Here is a 24,397-nt window from a genome sequence, read left to right on the forward strand (position 1 = left end):
ATTGTTAAACTTATACCTTAATAATTGAATAATGACTTTTGCTAGGAAAAATGTACAATAATTTGAAATAGACAGAAAGAATGATCAATTTTTAAATTTACGAAAAATATCTTAATCATTATGTTCAGATTCAATAGCCATTACAACCCATAAGTAACAAGCACTTTGCTATCCTTCAAGCAAAAATAACAGATAACAAGTTACTAGGGTGCGCACTCGAAAACCCTATCTTGGTACACACAACCACGAGAAGATTTCAAGTTGATGAAGGCATGACATCCATAAAGCAGGCAAAGCTGAGATGTCAAGAAAATAACAAGTACCGAAATAATTCCCGCACACAATAAGAAATTCCTAAGTAAATATTTCTCAATACGGAGGAGGTTCCAAGAAATAGAAATGCAACAGAAGTATCTAACATTATAATATATTATTTATTTGATGTTCTTAGTACATATGATATGAATATTTGTAACAATGTGTCGTTTCATAGCACTGAAAGCCTCAACTCTTGAAGAATTAAGACGAACTGTAGCTAAATTACTTTTTATTCACTTAAACCACCGTTATACCATTATATCTCCCAATTTAAGTAAGGCCTGTAGTGTCTATTACAAAAGCCACAGTATAAAATGAAAAAGATAAAACAAAGGAAAAAGGGAGAAAAAGAGAGCACTGATGGGATTAATATGCCAACTTTAAGTACCTTATCAATATTTAGTTTTGAGTCAATTAGGATTCTTTTTTTTTTCTTCTGAATTAGGATTCTTTATCAAGCAGCAGAGGGAGCAGGAATGAAGGAAATTCTGGGCTCAGGAATAGAAGCCATGATTGATGACTTTGATAATGTCTCTTCTTCTGCCATAAAAGGAATCTCAGCATTAAAATCAAGGGATTCGTCGTTGTAAATGTCGCACCACTTTGCTACTAACATCTTTATGTCTTCTCTTTGCATATTTTCTTCCTTGCCAGTCTACCTCCACGGTTTTGAACCCTATTTATTTACCCAAAAAAAATATATCGAATTACATTTACATGTAAGTGTGTTGAATATTTGTAGTCTTGTATAACCCATTACACACGTTACATTCTTTATCAATTTTAAGAACTATTTTATTTAGTCACAACGCAAATACGATTCTAACAATTTCGCAAAAAATAAAAAATAAAAAATTTCATTGTATTTTGTACGTGGTTAGTTTTACTCTGACATGCTGATTTAGGAAATTTAGTAAAAAAAGGTCAATAAAAATTATATTTTGTTTTCATGAAAAGAATATATATACCCAGTACAAAACATCGAATATTAGTAAATATGATATATATCAAAATTTATAAAATATTGAGGGAGAAGATTAGTCACTTACAATTGCACAATAGTGGACCACCTTAACCTTTTCAAGCTCTACATTCTCTGGGTGGCGCCATAACATGGCTAAAACCAGGTTGTAAATCAAAGGTATAGGCTTGTACGTATTTTGGAAGAACATGTTCAAGAAATCCTATCATGCCACATAAAAAACATTGCAGTTAGAATTCTGCCCAAGTTTAGTTAACAGAAGAGAAAAAATTCACAAATAGGACAATAATATGAAGGTATTTCTCACTTAATTCTTAGTCACTTTATTAAAAAATTATAATTTATTAATTTCTTATTATTTATCATTGAATACACATTAAAAATATTATTTGGTGCTTATAGAGTTATTTATTTTTTGAACATATCACAAATTAATAATTAAATAGCAAATAATCTTGGTGATCTTGAATTAAGGATGAATTAATCATACGTACTAGCTCTGCAAAAGGTGTGGGGGGAGTGACTCTCAGTGTGAAGAAGATTCTGGTAGGTAAGAGTGCTTGGCTCAAGGACGAACATGCCAGCATTGAAGTACAAAGGAGGAGGAGAACCCATTTCAACAGGCCAAGTAACCTTATCAGGGCACTGTTGGCAATATCCTATCTTGTATTGTGGAGAGTGGCTCCATGTTTTCTCACAGAAACAATCCATCACCGCATACATGTACCCATTTGGTGCATCAAACAAATGGTCTATGTTGTCAAACACTTGAATATCCGCATCCAAATATATCATCTTGCTGTACTCTTCAAACTGCAAATTCAAAATATATATATATATATCTTCATCAAATTTAATTATATTAATCATTATATCACTAATTTATTTTACAACTTTGGTAAGAATATGGTAGGCTATATATGGATAATGATTGGGTAGCTAGCTTGTCAAATCGAAAAGTTCATCAATTAGTTCAACTAATAAAATCTCTTTTAAAAGAAGGAAAAAAGAGAGAAACTCAGTGACAATGGAATCATGAAGTACAAAAGTACCAATACAATATCACCACTCTCGCATTGGAGGGGACATTAATCAATGATCCAGGCATTTAGACTAGTACAACAGTGAAATAGATGAAAACTGGTAAAATTTTGATCTTAACCGTCTACTGAGTAATCATAAGTTAGCTAGGAGCCATGCAATTACCAAAAAAGAAAAATATTTCGCCTGTGTAAGTGGAGCCACGTAGCTTGAATCTCAACCATTAGTTATATGATGTGTATACGGAAACCTAAGAATCTCTTATAAGATAAAAATAAAAGTTCATTTCACGATTACTTTAATTTATACTAATTATATCTGGGGTTTGAATAAGTCAGTTCCTAGATCACCATTAGTCTTTTATTGATGTTGTTAAATATGATAATGCCATATTTTAAAATATATTTGACAATTATAAATTGGGAATCGATTTTGTAAATCTTTATATTTATAAATCACGATATTTTGTTTACGCTACTTCCTATTTCTCTCTCTACTTTTCATCACACGTCGCTTCTTAGTTTTGGAATGTATCATTTAGATGAGTGTAAATAATAATACCTAATTTCAGAAGAGTGTAAAATATTGTTATCCTCTATTTTTAACTTGTGACATTTTTTAAGAAACGTAAGAAGTCGGTATTTTATACTCTTTTGAAGTTTAGACTCTATTTACACCCACATAAACGAGTAAACGGATACAATAATAAACTCAAGATATAACATATATAGTAAGAAAGAAAGAAATAGATATAAGTGTGAACTAAAGTAAGTATATCAAGAGAGAGAGAATTACTGTTTTTAATTAGTGCAAAGGTAAGCATAAAGGAGTCCCGCATGAAAATATAAAAGAATGTAGAAACTTAGTGATGTCAAGGGATGGATCGATCAAGTACTCACATTCCATATACGTAGCTTGGAGTAGTTGATGACATAGTAAGCCATGGCAAACTGAATTTGGTTTGGAGGAGGATAGATAGGTTCAATATGGCGAACAATGCAACCTTGAGACGTTAAAATCTGAAGGTGTTCCTCAGGAACATCAGGCAAAACAGCAACCACTAAAGGGTATGGGCTCTTCACTTTTCGCAAGCCCTTTGCCAAGCCCACCACCCCTTTCACATAGTCACCATTCCCAGCCAAGAATGTCACATAGGCCCTCTTCCAAGTTGTCACCCTGCTTCTTGTCAATATGTCTTCCACTTCTGTTGACATCTTTTGGAACAAAGTTTTATGCAAAGAAGTGATAGGAAAGTAAGTACCAATCAATTAGTCTCAGTAAACATGGTGTCCTTGCACCCCATTTTTATAGACCTCAAATGATGCTGTAAGATCAAAATGCATGTCAAATCCACCTTAAATGAAACTCAAATGCACTCCATTATGCCTGTCAATATTTCTTTTCGAAAGTATGAAAAATTTAGGCTTTTGTAATCAATATGGACGGCTGAGAATCTATGAATTGTGATCACGTCAATGTCCATTGAGAGAATGAAAGGATCTTTATACCAATAACCTATCAACAATATAGTAAATATATTAGTTCCAAGCGAGTAACTCACTCTTTGACATACATACTTTTAATTACAATTTTTTTCACATTAATACATAATTTTACAATTGACCCGTTTATTTTAAATTTTTGTAATCTTTAAAGGAAAATTGTTTTTATGTATTTAGAAGTTTATGAGAATATTAACTATTATATATCCTTTCAATTATACTGTTATCTTTGCTTAATTCTTACATATATATTTATTATAAGATATATTACTAACACCTTTTTTTGAAAAAATTAGTTGAAAGAAACTAGGCTAGAACACATGTTTTCTTAAATTGAGTTTGAATTTTAATATTTATTTTGTTATTTTGATTCTCATAAAATTTTAAAAAAGAATTACCATTATTTATAAATAGTGTGACATATATTTAGATAAGTTATGCCATATGTAGTTTTAAAAAAATAAAATCGTTAATGATGTGAGCTATATATACATGTCATATTATTATTAAACAGTAGCAAAATTATTTAAAAATTAAAATTAATAAAAATTTTGAATTCAAACTTAATTATATTTAACAAGAAAACCAAAATTCTATCCAAGTCAAGTAACTATTACTAAAAGAATGGCTGATATGGCAAAGCGCATTTTGCAACAGCAATACTATCGTCGTTGTCTTTGAATGCGATACAGACACATCTCAGAGGTTCTATATATGGAAGTCTTCAAGTTGTGTCTAATCCATTTTTGTCTTTCTCAATTTGAACAGTTTTGTTTTAACAGGATTAATTTGGCTGAAATTAAGGTTTCGTTTTCTTTCATCTAACTTCGCACGTTAATTTTTATAAGACATATCAAGTGCTAAAGTCAATGATTCTGAAGCCAAGTGAAAAAAAAAATATACTAAAAAAAGATAAAGAATGTTGCTTGTCTTTTGAGAACAATCTTGACCTCAAAGAATTACCGTTAGGTTTATACGTAGGATTTTCATTCATGAAAAACTACTTAGGGTAACCTCCTTAATTAACATATCTTCAAAAGGGTTTATCCACAGCATCACGTTTATTAATTTAAGCTTCTCTCACACTTTATCAAGCAAAGAAAGCTTCTAAAATAATGAAATGAAAAGTTATAACAAATCAATTTCGTATCGAATGTTCTGGATAAACTACTGATGTGATGTCATTTCTTTTATGGGTCAAAGAACTTTCTCGAAGAAATATTTAACCACCTTTTCATTTCGTTTTGATTTGGGTCTATGGATTCTAATTACGACACCGGTCACCAAAACTCTATTTTAATTTAGTCCCATAAAAATATGAGAAGTGATTATTTTAGAATTTAATTGTACTTTAAAACAAAGGTCTAGTAATATTCTTAAAGATGTTATTTCTAAAAATGTAATATTATTTATACCTTAAAACAAAAGTCTGGTAACACTACAAGAAATATGTTATTTAGTGACGGTTTATTAGTGGCAGTTAATAATAACCGCCAGTAAATTATTTTAAAAATAACATTTAACGTCGATTTTAGTAACTGCCGCAAAAAATACAAGATTTAACGGTAGTTTTGTGTAACTGTTACAAAAAATGTGAAATTTAGCGGCGGTTTTATAGAACCGCCACAAAAAAGGCGGTATTTAGCAGCGGTTTTGCAGAACCGCCACAAAAAAGGCGAAATTTAGCGTCAGTTCACGATAACAGTATATAAAACACCACTCCTCCCCCATTCTTCATCACCCACTCAAAGTTATCATTCATCTCCACCTTAGCCTCATGAGTTCCACCATTCTCTTTGCCATTGCCGCCACCGCTACCCCTGCCGCCACCGCCGCACTGCTGTCACTGCCAAAATATTTTCTCTAACTGTGACAACCTTAGTAATAAACTATCATTTTCACGTCCTCCAAAAATGGCTCTTCTCCAACGATTCTACACTATAAATTATATAATATGTATGTTGTGATATTAAAAAATAAATAGAATGTGAACCAAATAGCAAAAGAAAAAACTTAGTAGAAGATAAAACAAAAAAAAGTGTGGGAGCCAAAAATAAAGCACTGCTGGCCCAAAAATAAAGCACTGCCCTGCCAAAAATAGAACACTGCCGCGCACAGCCTAAAATTTGAATTTCAAATTTTAGCAGCGGTTTTGAACCGCCACTAAATAACTGTGACAAATTTAAAAATTTAGCGGCAGTTTAAAATCGCCACAAATTTAACTTTGCGTCGCCAATTTTAACGTCGGTTTCATAACCGCTGGAAAAATATTTAAAGGCGGTTAAAACCACCGCTAATCATAAAATTTAATTGCCACAAATAAGCAATTTTTTTGTAGTGTAACAGGTATAGGCTACCAAGAGGCTCATAGAAAATGCATAGTTCTACCACTATACGATAATTATAACATTAATTTCTCAGCCTCCATTTTTAACCACGATCATATTTAATATCAAAATATAGCAATTTTTATCGTACAATTCTCCGCAAGTGTTTGTAGCTCCGTGACACACCTTATTATATAGTGACTATTTGGGATAAGAAAATTTTCTAAGTTAAAAAATCATATTAAAGTAAGCCACATTTTGATGGAATTTTAAGAGTCAAGAAGGAGCCAAAAAATAAATCTAAGAAGTATTGAAAAGTTATCCAAGATCTTGTGTTATATCAAAAAGGATACATTTCGAGTTATTTTAGAGGTTTTTGTCACCTCGTTGATTTTTTCTTTGAACTGCTCGAAAAGCAGGACAGACAAACAAATATTCTAAATCCACAAAACTGAAGACTTTTTTCGAGAAATTTGGAAGAGTTTCCAAGTCCTTGGCACCCAAAATTGCTCGAAAAACAGGAAGTGGTCAGAGAATATTCTAAGTCCACAAACCTGGTTGAGCTTCAGATTCCCTCCAGAATTGCTCAAAAAATAGGAATGAGCAAAGAAAATATTTTAAGTTCACGAGATCAAGACAAGCTCTCAAAACTCCAAAATTAGTCGAAAAGAGAATGCAAGGAGAAATTATTCTAAGGCCATAACACTAGATGAGCCTCTTAAGATCCTCTCAAAACAACTCGAAAGATAGAAAAATTGACTTGAAAGGTCAAGTTTAAAAGCAGTTACTAGCAGTTACCAATACTGAGCAAAGGTTCAACTATGCAAAGAAAAGATCGTGGGTGATAGCGGTTACCAGCAGTTACCGACAGCACTATCACAAGTAATCGTGGATAATAGACATAACAGTTGAAGACAGTTACTAAGAAATGCCCACAAAAGGAGGAAAACGGTAGTGATCTTCCTGCCTATAAATACCCCAAAGTGTCATTTTACGGAGGACGACTTTTTGCACCCAGACACCGCACCTAAAACTCTCTGCACGCTGAAACCCTGCACCGCGCCAGACACCAACTACAAGGAGACTCACGGTGGCCGCTGTCTGCTGTTGTGAGGAGTTGTACGGTTACATTCACGCACCTTTATATTCTAGCACATTTACCTTTCTACATTTTAATTCCAGCTTGTTGCTTATTTCCTTTCTGTAATTTAGTTTTGTACTTAGCACTTTTCTACAAAGAACCTCTACTTTGTGATTCAGTTTACACTTGTTATATTTACTATTCTTGCTAAATTGTTTAATTTGCGACGTTTATTTTACTGTTACGTTAACAACACACTTAAAAGAATTTAAAGAGGACCTAATTCAGTCCCCAGATTGCTCTTGAATTATTTGTTTACAAAATTGTCATTTTTCACCTTAAACAATTACTTAGAATCTTTTAGGTTTAAGTTACTGTGGCATGTACCATACGGATATACTCTAGTATTCTAAGTGTGTCTCATCTATATCCCCAAGCACTAAATAAATTGCACAACGTCATTACATGTTGTTACTCTATTAAAGTTGAAAATTAACTAGCCTTTTACAAGTACACTCTACTAGTTCAAGTTCGTGTGTATCGATGGTAGTGATCGATACTTGATTCATTTTTTTTGGATCTATTAGACTGATACCAGATCACATGGTGAATGACTTGCAGGATCAATTAGCTGGAAAATTAATGTAGTGTGAGGTTTTAAATTTGCTTTAATATACTTTTAAATGATTCACAAAAATTGAAGAGTGTCTTAAACCCCCAATTGAATTTCCATGACATCTAAAAGACAATGACCTCCAAATAATACCTGGGTTATTCTTTGTGGGAAACCAACTTGAAGAATAACTTTTGTGAAAGTGGCCATTCCATTGCCAAAGATAAAAGCAAATGCTGGTTTTGATTCTACACAATTTTAGCCATGTGTAGCTCTAATGCAAGGAGTTGTTCGATCTCTTAGCATTTTTGTGGCCTCGAGCAGAATACATTCCATCTTTAGTTATTTTGTCTTAAGAAATATTCTCTCCTTCAGCTTTTGTATATAAGAAAAACAAAGTATATTTTATATAAAATTATCCAAAAAATATTATTAGCAAGGTTATAGAAAAAGTGGCATGTGTTTAATTGTCATTAAGTGATATAATTTGGAAATGAAAATCGGATTAAAGAGTACTTTTTTTTAGCAATCAGCCTCTGGAATGTGAATATAATTTTAATTATAATAATGTTAAATACTAATTAAACTATAAAATTGTCACAACCCTCTATAATTCATCATTTGAAGACTGGTTCATGAGATGAAGTTGTTATTCGATTATACGGATTTAGATTCAGTATAGTAACTACGTTATCCCGTTACGTTATTTTGTGTTTTCGCTTAAGTTAACACATTTTCACTTAAGTAAAAATACAAATTTTATCTAAACGTACAATGCAGTTTCTACGTAGACTGCACTGAATCCAGATTTTTGACCGTACCAAAAGCCACCTAAATTGAAAAAGTTGCCGCCTCTAATCTTTGGTATATTCAAAGTTTGTTGCAGGCATGATATAATGTAGTATATGCTTCTTAAGTCATGAAAATAATTGTATAACAAATATTATCTAAATAATTATATAATAATATATTTTATTTATATTATTTCAACTTGATAAATCATTATATAAAACTAATTAATGTTAAATTATGACTTTTTAACATATCTTAGGGAAGTATTAGACTTACAAGCTTATGAATTAGTTCTTTTGTAAGTCTGTTATATTAGATTTAAATTATCATAATTGTTATAAAGCACAAGATATATATTATGTAAATTTTTTCACATTACAGGTATTTTTTATAGAAAGCATTCATATTTATATGAGAACACTTAAAATATGGTAGAGTTAATTTTTCTAATAATTATTTTTCATTCACAAGATTGGAACTTGAGACCTTATTTAAGAAGAATAAAACACATACTATTTAAACTAACTTTCATTACTACATCATGATTTGTAATTAATTTATTATGATACATTTAAATTTAGTTCAATATTTTATTTATCATATTTTATAGTTAAAATACAAAATAACATTTTTATTTCACTGAAGTGCGAGTAATAAATCTGAATATATGTATTTAGTTAGGCATCCATTTGATACGAAGATAAGCACTAAAAGTACTACCTCTGTAGACACAAGTCCTTGGATGGATATTCTTGAAAGATGCAACCCATCCTAAGAAAAATGCAAACTATAATATCTTACCCAAACTCTATATATTGTTATCTCCGCTTATTTTTTACTTTGTATTAAAATTCAAAATTGTCGCAAGTTTGTTTGAGGCTTTTTAAGAAAAAATATATGTTGTAATTGAAAGAGAGATTTAAAAAATTATAATAATTATTTAATATTATTTTAAAAAATTAACTTTAAATTAAAATCACACTTCTTATTTTTTAACTTAAACAGCACAATATAAACAAGGAAAACTCAAGGTATTGGCTATTAAGACTTACGCATAAGATTCTATTTTTAGGAAGATCCCAAAAAAAAAATTAATTATACATATTTTAAAAAATTAAAATTTTAAATTTCAAAATATTTTCAGAATTTCAAAATATTCTTTTGATAGCAGAAGATTCTCCATAAACATACTCTAATGGTCATAGTATTGATCATCAAACTTTGAAATAACCGGTTGCACAAATCCACTCTTGATTGCCATATTTTCTTAACATTCTATTTAGAATCAGTCCCCTTAACACAGCTTTGATACTAATTGTTGAGTATTCAAGGTATTCGAATACTTTTGCTACTGCATTATTTAATAAACTGATATGGCTATATATAACCTTACAAGAAGTAACAAAAAGGAAAACTTTAATTCACGTTCTACAAACATGATGTGAAATAAATTAAGAAACATCTATCTAAATCCTAAAAAATAGAAATTATTTAAATCAATACTAACTAACAAACAAAGACTAATTTAAAACTAATTCTATTTCTATCTTAACAGTTTATGCTCTCTAGTGGTGTGGGCTGCAGAGGGAGGCAAGGACGACAATGGCAAAGGAAGAATTGAAGGTGACGAATGGAAAGATCATCTAAACCGTTCATTTTTTAAAGATGAAAACAATTGAATGAACCAACGCAAAATATTAGGTGGTTCGCCATATACAAACCCCAATTTTCTACCAATTTGGGGACTCGAATTATAAATCTTCCCACAGCATTGAGACACTGGTCTAACCAAGCAGAATACACAGAAAGATCCGAATATAATTTGAAGGAGGAAACTCGTAGATCAAGTCCCTCAGCCCAAGCATATCTGATAGACTGGAGAAAGTTCAGGGAGTTACTAAAACCCCGTTGTGGAGATTTTGTTACAAAATACTTGCAACAAGATTGAATCTGAAAATTAGACTGAATTTTTAACCTGTTCAACAGAAGAATAAAATGTTTCGCACGTCCACCCTCTGGCCACTGCCATAACGTTAATCATTACTAACGACTGTGAAAACCAAAACTAAAAGTTCTAGCATACAGATTCAGAGATATCCTTCCAATATAAGCAGCTCTAACTAAGCCCATTCCCCATGCTATCGACGAGTCAAACATTATACCTACGCAACAGGGAGTTGAATACACATGCATGCGCGTCTTTGAAAGTATGAAGCCAACATAGTTTTTCCTTTGTGTGTATCTTACAAACAATAAACAAAATCCCCATTCGATATTTCATCATATGAAATACATATGATCAAAATAGAACTATAAATCAGAACCCGATGGCCCGTTGAATTAGTGTCTCCATTACAGTTATGAACATGGTATCCAAACCAATAGAAAGCTCTAGAGTATTACACATCCCAAGAAACAATTTCATACTACAAATTTAGCCACCGAGATGTCCTAAACCACGATACATCAACACAAATTCAAGTAGTTTCGGAAGAGGACCAAGAAATAAAAGCTAGATAATTTTCACCCCTGCATCCAGAATTACTCATCCGCAAGACTCCAAAAAGCATTAAGCCTGTGATGATACATAATCAGCAAAGTGTCACGCCAGTAATTCCAAAAAAAAAAAAAATACACCTTTTCTTTTTTTCATTTTTGAATGAACAACTAGGAACTAAAAGGGCCCAAACGAGTAATTTTATAATGCTGCTAAAGAAAACAAATAAATTGTAAGAAACAGAAAGGCACATCGCATTATGCACTTTTGCTACCACTTCTAATCAACTAAATTCACAATTTTCATTTACTATGCATTTTTTTACTGTAGAGAGAGGAAGAAACCAACAGGTTACCTTATTGGCTATGTTGTTGGAAAGCCAGTCCAAACCTTCATAAAGGCCCTCCCCAGAGGTAGCACAGGTGCTCTGGATGTACCTGGAATTACGAGAAGAGTGTGTTACATCACAACGGGACAGCAACTAATACAAGACAAGAAGGGCTTCATTATTTTGAGAAAAAATTACCAGTGGCGCTGTCTGAGAGAGTGGAGACCCAACTTGTCGGTAATCTCAGCAGCATTCATTGCGTTAGGAAGATCTTGTTTGTTGGCAAACACAAGCAACACTGCATCTCTCAGTTCATCCTGAAAAGATAATTAAAATAAACTACTTAAACATTGACATTTATCACAAGAATACACAAACAGAAAGCAAAAGAGCAAGGAAACTAAAGATTCTAGTCATGAATCCTGATTCTTGTAAACATTGAAGTTGAAACAGAAGCTGATTCGATTAGAAGGCACTTAATTTCACAGGAGATTGACTAGATAAGAACTGTTATTCAACTTCCAAAAGTTATGTATAGTCACATCAACACACGACTTATCAGAAATTATGGTCCAACAAAAACAGATCGACTAACAACACCAATGAAGAAAAGGAAAGCTCACGGACATGAATTCACTAGAAATTTCATCTTCAACAATAGAGAGACAACCATTGTGTATGTGAACATCAGGTGTTAGACTAATGAATTGCTGGAAAAGTCAGCCACAGTAGATAGAGGAAAGTCCAGCAAAAAAACATTTTCTGCTTTCAACAAACAGTTCATTCCTTCCTCAAAACCCAATAAGAAATCTTTGAATATTTCAAGATAACGAAAAGGATCTTATTTAGAGGTCATTATGATTGTTAGACCTTTCTATCTTGACAAATTTACAGGCCTTTCCTTTCAGCCCCTATGTGATCACAAACATTATCTATACGAATGAATTCCTTCTAACTGCCAAATTAGCATATAACAAAGACAAATATGAATCTGAAGAGATGGCACAAAAGGCCAAACTAAATTAACTAAGTACCTCATTCAACATCCTATGTAACTCATCTCTGGCCTCAACAACTCTGTCCCTGTCATTGCTATCCACGACAAAAATAAGACCCTGAGTGTTCTGGAAGTAGTGCCTCCACAAGGGACGAATCTGACAAAAAAAAAAAAAAAACTATTCAGCCACTGACTGCCAAGAAACTTTGGCGAGTAATGTTCAGCAAGCAAAGGCAAGTGATATATGCCCTAAACATCTAGCATATTGTAATTTTTCAGAACGCATAAGAATCGAAGTTTACACCTTGTCCTGGCCACCAACATCCCAAACGGTGAAGCTGATGTTCTTGTATTCCACAGTCTCAACATTGAACCCTGAAACACAATAAATAAATAAACAAATTTATCAATACATATATACAACAGAATCACAACATTTAACACGCCAAATAGTACAACAATAACCCCATCACAAAAAGCTAGTGAAAATCATTATTATAGTTGTTGAATAACATTTACGCATTCGTTAGAACAGCTTAAATCCAGTATCACAGAATAGCCAACCGTTGAAGAATATCTACGCAAGTGAGAAAAAGAAAAGGCATAGTCCAGAAACTTACCAATGGTAGGAATTGTGGTAACGATCTCTCCAAGCTTGAGCTTGTAGAGGATAGTGGTCTTACCAGCAGCATCAAGACCAACCATCAGAATTCGCATTTCCTTCTTCGCAAATAGCCTACTGAAAAGCTTCGTAAACGTTAGCCCCATTTCTCCTTCAACCTGTGGATCCCCCTAATTTCATGGTTCACAAGAACAAATAAATAATCAATAAACGAAAAACAAATCTCCACAACGTGACCGGTTTCAGCCAGATCTCAACCTAAACGAGAAAAAACCTCAACATGCAAATCGAAACGCATCATACTGAATAATAATGATAACTAATAATAATAATAAGGAAAATCAGAAGGATCTGGAGCGATTGATGAGGGAAGCTTCAGATCAAACGGTGGAGAGAGAGGAAAAGCGAACCAAGAGGTGAAAGCATACAGAAAAAAAGTGATTACATAAAAAAAAAAAAAGTGAAAATATTAAATCGATTTGCATGAAGTGATTGGGGAAACAGAGAGAAGAGGATCTGAGGTTTGAGTTTACCTTTGGAGATGAAAAGTTGGAGAACCAGAAAGCGCAGAGGGAGAAAGAGAGAGATGAAGGATGCTTTGCAACAACGCGAAATGGAGGGTTTGTTGTGTCAACGAGAAGGGATTTTATAAGGGTAAAAAAGGTATGGGTTTACTTCCTTCCTATTATTTACTTAAAATAAAATAACGAAAAGCACACCGTTCATGGATTCTTTCGAAGCTTCCGAACCCAAACATATTATATATCACTGTTTTTCATTTAAATATGTAATAAAGTATTTACGGATGTATTTTTTTATATAAAATAGATTAGTATGCTATTTTAGTATAATTTTTCCAAAAGCGTAATACGAGGTGCATATTTTTTCAAATTTTAATTAATGCCGTACATGTTAATTCTTGTATATGTGCCAAGGGAGCAATTACTTTCAGAAACGCTTTTTAATAATGATGAATTATTTGAGTCAACATATACAATTTTTATATATTTAAATTTAATTTAATTTAAACTCATTTATGTATATATATATATATATAATATAATATTTGTAAGTCAGATTATTCAAATTTTAAGTGTAGATTAATTAAATATGAATGATAAAAATTTATTATTTAAATAAAATTAATAATATGTATTCATTATTTTCATTTTTATAATAACTAAGTATACTTATCCATTTCCAGTATTACTGACCCAATTGTTGACCCATCTACAAATGTAATCTTTACATTTACATTTGGGTGAAGGGATTTTGAGAAAGAAAAATATTAAGAGGAGCAATTTTATGTAATAAGAATAATTTTTTTAGATTTTTTTTTTTTTTGGGTAGAAAGTTAAAAAATGCGAGACTTGAAAGAAAACGCTTTTCCCTATAAAATGAACAATAAAAGATGGTTTTCTTTTTTTAAATATAAAAATTACAAAAAAAGTTGAAAAGTATTAAAATTGCTATACTAATGTAATTTTTTATTTTGTTTGACTCATCTAAATGAATTAAAAAAATCTAATTTTATTCTTTGATATTTCTACTCGTCCAAACAAATCATGAATAGTTTTATGTTTACATTTATCCCATTTGCAAAATATAAATAAAATGATAAATTTGATATTAAGTTAAATTGGCTCTAACCGTAATTAAGGTAAAATATTAGTAACTAAAAAAGCCTTTGAAAATAATAATATCAACACTTTATCATGCAGCTCTAATTTTGTATTTTCTCAAAAAAGTAATGTTATTAGAATTTTAAATGCAGATTTTAAATACGACCTAATCCAACATTGAAAAAAAAGAAAATGAGCTATAAACTTGATTAAATTATTTGTTTAAAATGTCTAAAATAATTAAAGGTCATAATTTTTTTAATTGATTATTAATCTATTTAAGTGAGATTTTATTAGCGTAACAGATGTAGCCATCTATCCATGCTTTCGGCGAATAGCCAATTTTGCAAGTATGAACTGAGTGTAGATAAATATGGCCTTATCCCCGTTTCTTTAGAATATATATTCTTAAACTACATAGAATTCAAGTTTATGATATATCAAAGAATGCACATTTACTAAAACAGAATCGCCATTTTCAAGAGAAGACAAATTCGCATGCATTCTACAGTAGGTTCAGAAGCCTCCAGACAAAACATCAGAAGTTGCAAAATTAGTCTTCAATAGGTAGGATTATTCTATTTAATGGAAACAACCATAAAGAACAGAAAATGCTGCAAAATCGCCAAAGGGAGTGAAAAATGCAAGTAGTGTATTCTGATGCTCCAATCACCTACTAACAATCGTAAGTCGGTATCTCATTTTTAAGAGCCTGCTTTTGAGTGATTATTATGATTTCATTTCAAAGCTTAAAGTCATCCTCACACGTTTGCCAATAATAAAAGGAATACATCAAAACTTGCAGATGTGTACTGAAATCTATCTCAGCAATACAAATTGGGTTTTACCTGTTTTTCCACATTCCTCTAATGCATTCTTTTTATACGTTTTGCATATATATCATTGCTTATTTTGCTTAATTTTTTTTTATCTAATTATGTATTTTCAAACAGGCCTTTAATTGATTCTCATTCTCAGCGAGATTTTCATGTCTTGAACAAAGATTGGATTATCAACATGAGGCATATTCTAAGCCAAAGTTTTCTTTTTGGCTAATCATTTGTAACCTTGCTCAAGTCTCAAGATTTAGTTACGTTTGGATATATACTTTATTTAAACGTTTATTTAATAAATTTTTAAAATAATGATTTATGTGTTAAATTTAATAAAAACAATCATTAAGATAAATTAAATATAATTTACTACAGTTATAAACTATTTTTGTAAATTATTCATAAACTCTTCTAAATAAATATTTAAATTTAATTGAACCTTCTGAAAATTAGTGTAACTGTATTAATTGTTTAAGAATTTTTATTACTAGCTACATTAATTCTTAAACATTTTATAATTTAACTTTTCTAATGTGTTGTTAAAAGACACGTGTTAAAAAATATTTATATATTTTACTAAATCTTTTAAATCACTATAAAATTAAAAATATTAAATATTTTTAATAAAAAATTATATTTTTAACTTGGGGCATTCAATAGTGTTACCATATGTAGTCACCCTTATTAATTTTTTTTAATATATGTTAAGAAGTTAAAAATATTTTTTAAATATAATATTTATTATCAAAATTATAAAAAAATATTTACTACATATTAATAATATTTTAATTTTGAATCAAATGTATTTAATATTACTTAGCATTAACACTTGGTACATGTTAAAATAATCGTTAACTAATATGTTTTCTTTTTATTATTTTTAATAATTTTTTATACGATTTAATAAAGTAAATATTAAATATTTTTTAAAATTTTAACATTTTATTAAAAATAAAATATGAGTATAAGGATACTCTAATCTATTATGTTTTTAAAGAAAATTAATAATACATCTAATTTAAGAAAATACTAAATAATATATGTTTATTATCTTGGAAAATATAAAAATATTTAATATTTTCTTTTTTTAGAAATAAAGAAAATTTATAGAAATAAAATATTTAAATTTAAAATTATTCTTTATGTTTCTTTTTCAGACAATATATTATCAATCTCTTAATATATATATATATATATATAATAATGTTACATTATTTTACTATATCTTTTCATTAACATTCTTATTTCAGTATTACATAAAAGTATGAATAAATTTATTACTTAAAAACATAAATATATTTAATTTTTAATATCTAGGCAGATGTTATAAGAAAATTAAAAATTATTTATTAAACTTAATTTATATTAATGTATTTACATTGTAGTTCTTTACGCCAAAAAAAAATTACATAATATTTATACTTTCCTTCCGATTCATTTTATTTATTTATTTATTTATTTTTTATTACATTATTTATCATAGTTGTTTTTTTCATTCTCTTTCTACTCCATGAGCCCCAAAAATAAGGTAGACAGTGAATTTTATCCTTCATGTTATGATTGTGTGTGGTTATTTTAGTTTGCGTCAAAACATTTATTACTTTAAAAAAAAATCAATATTAATTATGTTATAAGAATATTCACACTTATTGTTATCCACCTATATATTTGAATAATTTTATAATTATATTTTAACTCTTTTAATAAAAAATTAATTTTATCACAATAACTGATATAATTATTAATTTTCTTAAGAACTATAAATCACTTTTTTTTTTCTATTGAAGGTGGGCTTAAAAGCCCAAAACAACTATAAATCACTTTGGCATGATCATATAAACCTAATATTTGTTGAGGTTCCACTTATTAATAAATACATGTATTTAAAAAAAAAAATTATGCCAGAATTTTGACATTATCTTTTATGCTACACATGCAATCATAAAAAAAAATCCATACTTTTAATTAAACTATGTAATTATGTAATTATGCTACACCCCAATTGACATTTCTTTTCCCTATATTATTACGTTTAATTACATACGCAAGCTCCTTGCGTAAAGCAAAAAAGCTATGCAAAGATATTTTCACATTTTATGAAAAGAGTATAATATGAACATGAGACAGATAGAAAGAAAAAAGGAAATATGATATATAATATTACAGAAAGAAAAAAAAATATAAATAAAATATAAGAAAAATAAATATGAAACAAATTAAAATCAATTTAATTTTTTTGCAATGTATGTATTTAACACCATTGAAGAATCATTAGAAGACGTCAAATCGCTTTTTCTTCTCTCGTCCACGATCTTTCAAGGTTTGGTCATTGTTCTATACTTCCGTTTATTTTTCTGTTGTTCTGCCTCCTAAGAAAATTGAGCATTGTACAATGGGTTGTTATAGGTAAAATGGTTAGAACTGTTCGGCAGCTTATTTGACACAAAACTGTGTTCTACATTGTTCAACAATCGTAGTATTTATCTGATTTCGATTAAGAATTTCATTGAAATTTGCTCTTGATCCTGTTTTTTCGCAAAATTTGCCAGATTTGGTTACGTTGTTTTATATTGGTGCATCAATTCTGTAGGATGCATTACACAACTCTTTTAAGGTTTAGTTCACTTCTGACATCGTCTGTATATAAAGGTCAGAATATCCTTAAATAAAAATTTATTAACTTAAAAAAAAAACTCCCCACGTTGAAAATTTCAATTCTCCATGTACCCAAACAATCCCTAAAATCATTTTACTTCATCACTTTTATACACATTACCCTAATGTTTTTAAATCAAGTTTAATATAAAAAATGAAAATCGCTCGCAAATTTGTATTTAACTGTTTTATTGGCGCGGTTCATTTGGGGAGTGACTCTTCGTTTCTCCCTCCCTCCCTCCCTCTCTCTCTCTCTCTCTCTCTCTCTCTCTCCTTGAAACTAAAAATGCAGCATACGAACTGCTTTCTTTCTTTTTTTTTTTTTTTTTTTTTTTTGCAGTTTAAAGCAACAAACTGAAAACATGTTTCAGATTTGACATTGTCATTTTCATGTTTCCACAACAACGTGGTTAGCATTTACCGACCAATGGAATAGAGTAATTTCCGTAACCTTATAGTTTCGTCTGCTTCAACGCGTTACCACAAATAGTTAAAAGGCTAGAAAGGGCGGAAAATTAATTATTCTTCAACATTTTGTAGCTTAATTATTCATTTATATATTCTCTCTCTGTTACCGTGATTAGTTGTGTTATCAACTGATACACATTTGTTGTTCCTATTGCAGTGTCCAAAACGAGGATTCTTAGTTCTTACTTAGCTGCTAAGTCATGGTGTGTTCATTTTCTCTATCTAAGTTAACTATTATTTTAGCTAGAGCTGTGGAATACGGATACTTGAATGATTGGTTACGAAACATCCAATGATGATTATTTTTTTTCTCTGCCATTGATGTTTTGAACGCTTACTGATTAGATTTATTAATTATAAGTGAATTTAGTTGTTAGAATATTAATTGTTTTTCTCCGTGTTTTTAATTAATTATTTATTTATTTTCTTATCGAGTTTCTTTGTTGAAAAATTATGTAGGGTTCTGATTCTGAAGGTGCTAGCTCTCAGATTGACTATGATTGGAACACCGATGATGAGCTTGAGGTGTTTGGCGTTCCATCTTCGGCTCCAACGTATTCTAGTCAAGAGAGTTGTGAACATAGTGTGGCGGTAAATTCTGCATCTAATTACTTCACAATGATTTTGTTAAAATTTCAGCATTGTCTAGTTATTAACATATAATGGTATGAAAGGACTAAAGGAATCTTGTGGTCCTCTTTCACTCATATATTCATCTATTATCTTTTGTTTTTCTGGTCTGATCAATCTCATGTCTGTTGATTTTGTCACACTGAGAAAGTTTGGTTTGTGTTCCTTTTATAATGTTGAAGTGTTCTGTATAGGAGAGTAGTGCAACTTGCTCGGATGAAAAGAATGCTAAGCTGATTAATCTCTTTGTGGGAATGGGATTTTCGAGAGTCTCAGTGATCAAAGCAATTAATGAAAATGGTTGTTTCTCATTTAATATATTCAATAATTATTACTACTACTGGTACTTACCTTGAATGATGAAATTTTGTTTTGTTTTTGTCCATGTAGGAGAAGAGAACGAGGAAGACATTTTGGAAACTCTGCTAACACTTACTGCTGTGAGTAACTATACTACATATACTAACTATGGTTGAAAATCAACAACTCTGATTAGATGGGTTTTGGCAATTACTTATATAAATGATATAACTTTATTTCACTGTGTCTATATGACCTCGTGAAATTTATCACTATCCTTAAATTCTGAATATTCCAGTCAACAGTATCACCCGCTTGTCAAATGAGGCTCCTGATTTAGTCAAGAAAAATCAACATCATATTATCATGCACTGACTATATGTCACAGATTAAAATTTGATTAAATTTTTCTTTGTGAATAACTATACAAGAATATGATATGAGTGAACTGTCCAGCATGTGAGGTCACTATCTTCCGTATGTAAGAGTATAAATTTGTTTAATGACGTCCTTGAGCTTGCAGATTCAACGAGATCCTGCGTCAGATGCTTCCAGTATGCCATGTACTTCTGCTAAGAAAAGTGATATACCAATCGACATCTCTGAGGAGGATAGCTGTCCTGGAACTGGGGTAGATTTCTACCCTTATTATTTTCTTATCACTTTCCCACTATTATGATACGCTTTAGAACTTCACATTCATCACTGAAGTGGCAATTCTTTATCATTTGTAATATTCTTATTTTGCTCAACTCTGTTCAAACTTTATCCCTAAAATTTGTACACTCGTATTCAGTAAGCAATTTATCATATCATATAATTATAATTGCACAACACTCAGTGGTCAGATTATTTTTAATTTTTAGCATTCATGTTCGTTATCTGGATTATAAGAATCGTATAGTTAAGAATTCTTTTGAGTTCTGAGCTTAATAAGCCACATGAAATAGCTATTACAAGAAAATAAAACCAGAATTAATTAAAACCCTTTTGAGGAGCAAACCTCAGTAGAATAGAAAAGAACTAAAAAATTGTTGTAAAGACCAACCATGTCATTGGATTTCCAGCTTAATCACTATTGCCAGATGAGGGGTCCAAAAATAATGTAAGGTACTACATCACTTGTATATAATCTTTAATTTCTTATACAAAGATTGATAAATCAATTTTCGTATATCTAATAGTAAGTCCGCATATCATTTCTCAAAGTTAATTGTTAAAATATATCTATATTATGGAAGTACAAAAATTTGCATTTAGTGGATATATATTATACTGTGGTTGATTAGACCCTAGTTTAGGAGAGAGCATGTGAATAAGTCTTTCTAAAAGAATAAATAAATAAAATTTTTCTTATAAGTTAAAAATAATAAATTTTATTTTTAAGTTTTAGAGAAATTAAATAAAAATATTTTTTTAAAAATAAAAAGTATAAGTTATTTTAATTTATGAAAAAAATTTGATTCATATTATTGCTTATTTTTTTATTTTTATAAGTGTTTATGAAAATATTTATCTAAACTGAGTCTAAATATATATTTATAATGGTGATCTCTTTCGTAACTACATGAGTTAAAAGTCTTGTTCTTTATAGATTTTAGAACCTTTTTAAAATAATTTATGAACAACTTATTAAAAATAACTTATAACTCAATCATTTTTTTGAATTTATGTTCAATTTAAATAAAATTTTCAATTAATACTTGTGAGAGTGAAAAATTAATTAATAAAATAAATCAAATTTCTTTCATAAATTAAAATTTACTTATGTTTCTTTTTTTTTTAATTTCTCTCAATTAATTTCTCTAAAATATGAGATAAATTATTTTTAACTTATTAAAAAATTATTCATTTTTTATATTACTTTCTCTGTTTTATAAAAACCTATTCACATGCTTATCTAAAAATATATTTTTTAATATTGCTTATCAAAATAAATCATTTTCAACTTATATAAGTAAGTTTCGTCATTAAATTTAAAACAAATTATTTTTAAAATTATTAAATAAATAGTTATCCATTTAAATAAGTTCCATTTAACTAATTCCTTTTATGCATCAGGAAAATCCCTTAGGGTTAGAGAAGGATGAAACCTTGTCGATACTTGTGGATATGGGTTACCCTTTGGAGGAGGCTTTGTCAGCTATGGACAAATGTGGTGCGTTTACTGTATAATTGTTACTCTTTCATCATATATGTTGTGGCATTTTTTATTTTAAGTTTTTTTTTTTTAATTTCTTCTTTCATTTTCTATCACAAGATGAACTAAACTAACAATTTTTTTTTGTTTTTATAATATTGAATTTAAACTTTTAAATTTAATAAAAAAAGTCCAGAAAGATATAAAATAACTTTAAATAAAATAAAATTATTAAAAGAAATATTTTAATTTTTAACTAAATTTAATAATGTCGTGATCAATAATAGAAATTAATTATTGTTGTAATATTAAGCTTAGATTATTTTGTTTACATTGTCACACATGTTCTCATTAAAGTCATAATTTCAACGTAGAAATTTGTATGGGAAGATTTTGACTGAACGGAGGGGATAGGTGCATGTGGATTAAGCTGAGTTCTATTAAGTATGTAATTTGACCATATAGTGTACAAGGTCAACATATCAACTACAGTAGCTACAAATTTGCAATATTTATAATTGGCATTGTTAGGGGTTAGCACGACTTATAGATTTCGTGGGTACTAAGGTATTAATTGTGCTGATCCTCCCAAAATGTCATTATCACAGAATAGGAGAGATCAATTTATGAACATCCTATCGCCAGTCTTCACAACATTTGTGTGTTTCTTTGAATTCCATACAACAGAAATTCATAGTCATGAAACCCAATGAGCCTTACTTGCAATGCAAGGATATACCGAGTCTCCTATATTTTGTATGTAGCAAGTAAAAACTTGTTTGGTGGTGGTTTTTAACATTTTGGTTTCTCATTATAACATTTGGCAGGTCCTGAAGCCCAGATCAGTGAACTGGCGGATTTCATTAGTGCTGCTCAATTAGAAGAGGAGATTGACTCCCTTCAAGATCCACCTAATAATAAACATGATACATCTGTTTATATGCATAAAAAGGTGAGGCTTACAACCCTGTCAAATTAGTTATATGGCTTCTAGTTAACATGTCGATAAAGCAAACTTTTTTTCTTAAATTATATTACCTTCTTATGCTCTGCCAGCCAAATGATCAATATTATCTTCATAAGAGTAAGAAAGCGAAACTACACGATAAGAAATGGAAAAGCAAAATCTGTAGGCCAAGTGAGAAGATGCCAAAAGCAATTGATAAGGAGATGATACATGTCTCTAGTCCCATGACAGGATTTGGTGTACCTAATGAACTCTGTCCTGTGGTTGAAAGAAAGCTCCCAAGTGCAGCAGCAGGTCAACCATACTTCTACTTTGAAAACGTGGCTCTTGCTCCTGCTGGAGTTTGGAGCAAAATATCACGTTTTCTGTATGAGATTGAACCAGAATTTGTTGATTCCAAGTTCTTTTGTGCTGCAACAAGGAAAAGAGGATATATTCATAATCTTCCAATCCACAATCGCTCCCCTCTGCTTCCTATCCAACCACTCACTATCCAAGAGGCTTTACCTACAACTAAAATGTGTTGGCCTTCGTGGGATGAAAGAACAAAGCTCAATTGCCTTTTAACTAACGTAGCTCCTGGCACAGTTACAGATAGAATAAGAAAAGTCCTTGATAAGTATGGTGCTGAACCTCCTGCTATAGTCCAACGGAATGTACTTCAAGAGTGTAGAAGGTGGAACTTGGTTTGGGTTGGAAAAAACAATTTGGCACCTCTTGAACCTGATGAATATGAGATGATACTGGGATTTCCAAGGCATCACACGAGAGGTGGTGGAATCACCCGGACAGAGAGATACAGGGCACTGGGCAATGCATTTCAGGTTGTTATGCTATGAATGTTACACTCCATGTAATTTTTAAGTGATTGTGTTTATCATTAACAGATATTCAGTGATTATATGATAACTAAATGAAAATCATACTTTTTTCTGTCATATGACAACTCATAAATGATAACATTAAAAAGTTCTAATCAAAATTAAGCTGCTCTTTTTGTATTTTAACTCTCAGTTTCCTTGAAAAAAAAACTCATTGACTGCAATAAATGGAATTGATTTCAGGTTGATACAGTTGCCTACCATCTTTCAGTGTTGAAGGGTCGTTTTCCAAATGGGATAAATGTCCTTTCTCTCTTTTCTGGCATTGGAGGTGCTGAGGTTGCTCTCCATCGACTTGGAATAATGCTTAAAAATGTTGTATCTGTGGAAATAGCTGAGATGAACAGAAACATCATTCGCAGTTGGTGGGAGCGAACTAACCAAAGGGGAAATCTTATTGAGATAGAAGATGTACAACAAGTTTCTTCAAATCAGCTGATGCAGTGGATAACCAAATTTGGTGGATTTGACCTCATCATTGGTGGGAGCCCCTGCAACAACCTTTCTGGCAGTAACAGAGTTACTAGACATGGGCTAGAGGGTGAGCACTCCTCACTTTTTTATGAATATTTTAGGATTGTTGAGGCAGTAATGGATGTACAGAGAAATCCGCTTCTGTCAAACAAAAATGAACAGAGCGGATTTTGTTGATTCCCACGTTTTTTACGTAAACCAAAATTTAACGCACAAATGAAACTTAAGTGCATAATAGTAGGAGAATTCAATGGATTGTTAAATTGAAAAAACCATATGTAATTTTGAAGTTCTTTTTTCTTGGTAATTCTTGTTATGTTCTTTTGG

The 24,397-nt window shown here is 30.4% G+C and overlaps 3 protein-coding genes across 5 annotated transcripts; 1 reads left to right on the plus strand and 2 right to left on the minus strand.

The window, feature by feature from the left end:
* Window positions 1-772: 772 nt before the first annotated feature.
* Window positions 773-3,555, minus strand: LOC113870429 (galactinol synthase 1). The gene is given in 5 exon segments (XM_027507020.1): window positions 773-994; window positions 1,368-1,502; window positions 1,795-1,834; window positions 1,836-2,113; window positions 3,241-3,555. Coding segments are annotated over 5 exon segments (990 nt in total).
* A 6,504-nt stretch (window positions 3,556-10,059) lies between these two features.
* Window positions 10,060-13,784, minus strand: LOC113869833 (ADP-ribosylation factor 2). 3 transcript variants are annotated; one of them, XM_027506328.1, is made up of 7 exons: window positions 13,634-13,784; window positions 13,099-13,270; window positions 12,783-12,853; window positions 12,516-12,635; window positions 11,680-11,798; window positions 11,509-11,590; window positions 10,060-11,231 (listed from the first exon to the last, which is right to left on the minus strand). In XM_027506328.1, the coding sequence occupies exons 2-7, from the start codon at window positions 13,244-13,246 to the stop codon at window positions 11,226-11,228; spliced, it is 546 nt and encodes a 181-aa protein (XP_027362129.1). In that variant the 5' UTR covers window positions 13,247-13,270; window positions 13,634-13,784; the 3' UTR covers window positions 10,060-11,225. The 3 variants fall into 3 exon arrangements, with proteins under 3 accessions (XP_027362129.1, XP_027362127.1, XP_027362130.1); XM_027506326.1 differs by having other exon boundaries at window positions 13,099-13,272; window positions 13,637-13,761; XM_027506329.1 differs by having other exon boundaries at window positions 13,099-13,258; window positions 13,634-13,718.
* Window positions 13,785-17,966: 4,182 nt separating this feature from the next.
* LOC113870430 (DNA (cytosine-5)-methyltransferase DRM2-like) lies at window positions 17,967-24,247 on the plus strand. The gene is made up of 9 exons (XM_027507022.1): window positions 17,967-17,978; window positions 19,138-19,269; window positions 19,503-19,608; window positions 19,699-19,748; window positions 20,132-20,239; window positions 21,670-21,766; window positions 22,576-22,700; window positions 22,805-23,539; window positions 23,780-24,247. Exons 1-9 carry the CDS (start codon window positions 17,967-17,969, stop codon window positions 24,245-24,247), a joined length of 1,833 nt encoding a protein of 610 aa, XP_027362823.1.
* Window positions 24,248-24,397: the final 150 nt, after the last annotated feature.

This window comes from Abrus precatorius, unplaced genomic scaffold, assembly GCF_003935025.1.
Source record: "Abrus precatorius isolate BTA unplaced genomic scaffold, Abrus_2018 Scaffold6, whole genome shotgun sequence".
Taxonomy (NCBI): domain Eukaryota; kingdom Viridiplantae; phylum Streptophyta; class Magnoliopsida; order Fabales; family Fabaceae; genus Abrus; species Abrus precatorius.